Source organism: Camelus bactrianus, chromosome 16 (assembly GCF_048773025.1).
Source record: "Camelus bactrianus isolate YW-2024 breed Bactrian camel chromosome 16, ASM4877302v1, whole genome shotgun sequence".
NCBI lineage: Eukaryota > Metazoa > Chordata > Mammalia > Artiodactyla > Camelidae > Camelus > Camelus bactrianus.
In genome coordinates, this window is record NC_133554.1 from 44,814,085 (window position 1) to 44,819,895 (window position 5,811).

At 49.7% G+C, this 5,811-nt stretch overlaps 1 protein-coding gene across 1 annotated transcript; it reads right to left on the reverse strand.

Annotated features, from left to right (window-relative positions):
- Positions 1–332: 332 nt before the first annotated feature.
- LOC105071613 (lysozyme-like protein 6) lies at positions 333–4,155 on the reverse strand. Its single transcript, XM_010958325.3, has 4 exons — positions 3,966–4,155; positions 2,866–3,024; positions 1,908–1,986; positions 333–589 (listed from the first exon to the last, which is right to left on the reverse strand). The coding sequence occupies exons 1-4, from the start codon at positions 4,102–4,104 to the stop codon at positions 520–522; spliced, it is 447 nt and encodes a 148-aa protein (XP_010956627.1). The 5' UTR covers positions 4,105–4,155; the 3' UTR covers positions 333–519.
- Positions 4,156–5,811: the final 1,656 nt, after the last annotated feature.

Below are 5,811 nucleotides of genomic sequence, written 5' to 3' on the forward strand. Positions count from 1 at the left end.
ACTTAGATCCTCATACTGTTTCAAATCAATAATTCTAGATTTTATTACCATTGTATTCATTGTATGTATCTATTCCTTGTCTGCATTATGCATGTGTGTCTCTGCTTCCCCAGCTGGAGTATGAATGCCTCATGAACAATGGTTATGCTTTCTCTTCTAGTCCTTAGCACACTCCTACTCTATTAGGTACTCAAAGACATGTGGAATTAATAATGAATAAATTAACACAGTCTTTGCACATGGAATGCTTTAATAATTCCAAAAATATAGAAACTTCTTCATTACAGTCTTCTTGGTTTGCAAATGACAATCAGGGAACCAGGGGCCTGGGCCTGGGCCTGGATGGGAACAAGGACAAAGTCCTAGAACCCATTTATTTCTGGGTCTCTGGTCAGTTTTATTTGTAAATGGGAAAGGAAGAAAATAACAGGAAGTGGAGGCAAGAGGAAGAAGAAATGAAGAATTCCAAAGTGAGGAGAGGAATTCTGGAGTGACTCCACTACAGGCCTGTCCCCTGCCTCATCCCAGGTGGCATCCTGTCATCCAGTAGGAGAGTGGCCGGCCCTCACAGTGCAGCCTCCATTTTACCCTGAGGAGAGAAAAGCCTGGTTCTTGCTTCCACCTGACCAGCTGCTTCCCCGCCCATGTGACCCGGAACTTAGTGAGGCTTCCACGCAGAGCGACCCCCAGCATCCCCTTCATTCCCAGCAGTCTAATCTGTCCTCCTTCGGCCCCTCTGATTCTTCCTTTCAATGCCCTTATCTGTGTTGTTTGCCCTCTTCCCCCATTCAGTTTGCTTCCACATTTCTTATTTTTTTTTTTAATAGATGTACTGAGGATTGAATGCAGGACCTCCTGCATGCTAAGTATGCACTGTACCACTGAGCTCTTACCCTCCCAGGCTTTTAAAATTTTATTATTATAATTATTTTTTGCTTCCACATTTTCAAATCCTTATCTCCCTCTGAAGGAGAAGAGCACTGTGTTACAGGGCTAAGAGTTACTAAAAATAATAATAATAAATTTAAAAAAATCCCAGGGGCAACCACTGACTTTCTCTCCATAATAGTCATCAATGCCCCTTCTTTTGCATGTGTTTTTAGAGAATGCAAGGCACTTAACTCCTTCCGTTTTTTCAGTTTCCCATAGAAGTGGCAATTGATATTAGTTATGTATCTAGTTTGAAGGTCAGAGAAGTTAAGTAACCATCCCAACGTCCACTGTTGGTAAGCTGACAGCTGGGGTGTCTGCCCAGCTGATGAACAACACACTTATCCTAGAAAATGTTGCAGCCAGTTATGGAGAGAGGGCCCTGTGGCAGCCAGGTTTCTATTACTTCACTGCTCCCAGGCCTACAGCTGATTGAGCCAAGTGGGGACACGGGGTCTGAGCTGAACCCATCAGATTCTGTACCTCAAGCACTGGGACTGGGACTGAGCCTAGCCAGGCTCTGTGTGGTTGCTTGGGACATTAGCCCATAGATTCAGGGAAGACATTGTCCTGTGGACGGCAGAGCAGAGAAAGCTGGTCTGCAGAGGAAGTCGTAAAGCAAATACAGCAAGAGAAGCAGAAACCTGCCAAGGAAAGCTTGCTGATGGTTTCCAGCCCTGCTTCTGTCCTCTTCCTGAGGCCCAACCTCACCCCTTGTGTGGGCTCAGTAAGACCCCTTGTCCTCTCAGAACAAACTCCTTCAGTTAGCGCAGGCGGTTCTGTTACTGCAGCCAAAAGAGTTTGGTTTAACACAGAATCAGAGGAAGAGCCAGAACCTGGCGTTCCAAGCCCTGCCACTAGCCCACATCTTTCTAGACTGTAGAAGACATCTAGGCCTGGCCTAGGGTCCCTTTCTCTGTCAGCACATCTTTCTTAAGACCCTGCCCACTAGCTTAGTCCCACAGAGTCCTCCTCACCAGTTCTTCATGCCCCCTGCTCTGGACACAATCTTTTTAGCACAGTTGATGATTGAGAGAAGGTTGGGGCTCAGCAGTTCTGAAAGGAAGAGGGAGAGTACTGGTGAGAGCACAGGGAACAGTCCCAAAGACTGAAGCTGTCACTGGCTCTCCCCGCACAGGCATGTGCCACCCGGAGGCTGAGTACTTCCAAATGGGGCGGGCCTCCCTCCTAGAGGCCCACTGGGGCATCCATACAATGGCTGCTGGAGGTTGGGGGGTGGCTGCGGGTGGGGGCAGGAGGGACAGGAAGCCTGAGATTTGGGCTGGTTTGTTACCATACTTCCTAGCCAGAGTAGATGGTGGTTCACCCCTAGGTTTGGAGGTTTCTAGGGAAAGCACAGGGACCACGGTAAAGTCATGCTTAAGGAGGGAGGCTCTTGAGGTGAACAAAGGAGGAGATAAGGGACAGAGTCATGGACCATGGAGCCTCCTGGATCAGCTCTGAGTGGGGAGTTTGCACTTGGCCTTTGGTTAGACTGTTAGCCAAAGACAGTACTGCTTGGTGGTGAGAGCTGAGCTTTCAGGGCTACCAGTTTGCCATTTGGCACTGGTTCTGTGAGCCTCAGTTTGCTCGTCTGTAAAGTGGGGATCATACTGCATGGCAGGTTGGATGAGATGAGCTATGCATGTAAAGTGCTGAGGACATAATCCACTCTCAATAAATGCTGGCTGCTGCTGCTGCTGCTCTACCGCTGCTGGCTGTGCAAGCCTATCTGGAGCCTGCGGAACACCATGGCAACTCCTACGGATGTGCGATTAGGGACACAAGTCAAACCCTCTGCTCAGTAAAGGGATTCACTGATTCCTTGAGCTACCCCAACAGGGGCCACTCCCAGGTTGTGCGTAGGAAGGGAAGTCCTGTACATAGAACCTGGTCACCTCTCTCACCTCTCCCACCCTGGGGCCCCCGCCAGACCTTGACAGTCCACGTGGCAAATGTTTTCCGTGTGACTCTGGTAATCGTTGCACCAGTAGTGACTGTTGATCTGGAAGATGCCGTAGTCAAAGCTGCCATCGGTATTTTCATCTACCTTTGTTATGTTGAAGGCACTTTCCGTGAAAGCCAGGCACAGCCCTTAGAACAGGGAGAAGAGGGTTTTTAGAGGGGGCTAAGCTGAGGGGGAAGGGAGATGCAGGAGGAAGGGAGATGAGGAACCGGAAGAAAGGAGCAAGTCCTTAGAGGCTAGATGGGGCTTGCGGGCTACAAACACCCATTAGCGTCTCCTCTCATCCTTCAGTCCATCCACCCACCCATCAGCACAACTGCCCATCCGTCCACCTGTCCATCCGTGCTTTCTGCCCTTAATGACCACCTACTGTGTGCCAGAAACTGTGCAAAGCCCAGGGAGGGACATTGAGCTGGATCAAATGGAGGTGCTGCCTTCAAGGCACCTATAGGATAAGAATGAAGCTTTGTGCCTAAAAAACCCACAAAGCAAGATGAAAGGAGAGAGTGCTGTGAGAGAGATGTGCACAAATTCTGGGCAGAAGGGAGATTTCTCTACCTTGGAGTAGGATAAAGCCTTTACACTGGCTGTTTCCTCTGTCTGGAATACTCTTCCCCCAGATGTTTGGGGGACCAGGTCCTTTACTCTATTCAGCACTGCTGTGTCACCTCCTCAGAGAGGCCTTCCTTGACTTCTTCTTCTAGAACATTGTCACCTATCACTCCTCCTGCTTTATTCTTCTGCATAGCATTTATCACCACCAGGAAGTCCTTCATATATTTGTATGTTTCTCTTTATTGCTCTCTCTCCCCCTAGAATGTGAACACTGTGAGGGAAGGGGCTGTGCTGATATCTATACCCCCAGTGTCTGAAAGAGTTCCTGGGACACACTAAGTGCTCACTTAATAATCATTGAACAAATACGCAATGCTGGGGAAGGCTTCTTGGAGAGGGCTGTTTTTTCAACTTGACTTGGGAAAACAAGTGACAGAAAAAGACAGCTGGCCACGTAGGGCATGACCGGGAGAGGAGGCGCGGTGGGGGTGGGGGTGGGAGGGATGGCACTCACAGTCACTCAGGGAGTAGCCCTCAAACCCATCCAAGTCCTCCTCATGCAGCACCTTGGCCAAGTCACAACGGCTGATGGGGCTGGCCTGCTTTATGGCCAGCAGGCAGCTGGCCAAGGAGACGAGCAGCAGGCCGGGCATCTCCGGCGGGGAGGAGGCGCAGTGGAGGGCGTGTGGTGGCGGGCCGGCGGGTCCCAGGGTCTCCCAGACTGCCTGCTGGTTTGCTCCGAGGGCCTGAGGAATATGGAGAGAGCAGCCAAATGTCCTCGCTCACTCACAGCTCTCCACCCGGCTGTTTTCAGCCTCTTTCCTCTCATGTTATTATTTTATAAATACTCTTTTATTGCAGAAAATCACAAACATTTACAAAAGGAGAAAGAATAGTGTCATGACCCTCCCAACCCCACACCCCACGTGACACGTGACTCTCCCTAAGGGGATGCCCTGCCTTGTGCAGCACATGGGGGCTGGTTATAGGTTCTGTTCTTTTTTTCCACTCAGAAGTGCATATCATAAAGCAAGTAAGAATTTTCTAGTTGTAGAAATAACCCTCACTTTCACTCTGTGTGTGTGTCAGATTAATTCAATTAAAGTGTACAATTCAATCATTTTCACAGAACTGTGCAACTAGCACCACAGTCAGTTTTAGAACATTTTCTGTGTATGTCTGTGTTTGTGTGTGTGTGTGTTTGTGTGTGTGTGTGTGTGTGTGTGTGTTTGTGTGTGTGTGTGTATCTTTCCCCTTAAACTAGACCCTGAGGGTTCCTCCACCCACCGGCTTCATGAGTCATGGCAGCTTCTGCTTGGACCAAATGGCTGCCCTGATGCCCTGTTTCCTCAGGGATGTTTCATTCTGTTTTCTAAGACTCACTCCATAGTGGCCTGTGCTTGTGACCATTCTTTTGCTTCTCTTTCCCACCCTAGAGTTGCCAGATTTAGCAAATAAAATTACAGGGTGTCCAGTTACATTAGAATTTCAGACAAACAACAAATACTTTTACAGTATAAACATGCCCTGTGCAACCATATTCTGCCCTGACTCAGTAGGTTCCTTCAGAAACAGGTTATCACTGAGCCTCGGAAAGCAGGGAGCCCCATCTCTGCCCGTGAAGTCCCTTCTTAGGGTTCTCTTAGGGAAGACAGTGGTTCTGGCAGGTGCACACCCACCCACCTTCCCTCTCCAAGCTTACCTCTCTCCTATCCTTCTCTGGCCCCAGTGGCCCCAGGTCCCAGTCAGCCCAGGGCTTTCAGTGAGAATCTGCAGAACAAAGGCGTTCCTGTAGGAGCCTCTTCTTCCTCAGGGACTACCCTTTAGCCCCGCCCCGCTCCCCCGCTCTCTGCTCTCCATTGTCTACAGTTGGCAGGAGTGCTGGGCCACCCCCACCTTCTGGAACCCCAGTTCTGTGATGTCATCACTCTCCTGGAAATACTCTGGTCTTTTTTTTTTAATTATTGCAGGGAAGAGGTAATTAGGTTTAGTTTTTCGATGGAGGTGCTGGGGATTGAACCCAGGACCTTGTGCATGCTAAGCATGCACTTGAGCTAAACCCTCTCCCCAGGAAATACTCTGGACTTAACCATGCAAACTGGCTCAGCCTTGAGGTCTACCCTACCTTCAGGCAGAAGTGGCAGATGGGCCTGGGGGGATTGCTGACACTGTGAGGCAGACCACCGGGTGGGACAGGGTAGAGAGTGCTGGCTGATCTGTCTGCCCCTCCATTCCCTTCTGAGAACAGGACTATCTGTGAGGCAACTCCTTCCCCCATGGGGTTTTAGTGGGGCTGTCAGTCACAGGGCCCTGCTCTCCATGTGACAGGGTATGCCCTGGCCGCAACCAGTATATCTTGA

Coding starts and splice junctions, on each gene's coding strand:
- LOC105071613 (XM_010958325.3), bottom strand. CDS start 4,104: ATGCCCGGCCTGCTGCTCGTCTCCTTGGCCAGCTGCCTGCTGGCCATA. Junction 3,025..3,965: donor GGGCTACTCCCTGAGTGACT/GTGAGTGCCATC, acceptor CCCTGTTCTAAG/GGCTGTGCCTGGCTTTCACG. Junction 1,987..2,865: donor TTGCCACGTGGACTGTCAAG/GTCTGGCGGGGG, acceptor TCTTCCTTTCAG/AACTGCTGAGCCCCAACCTT.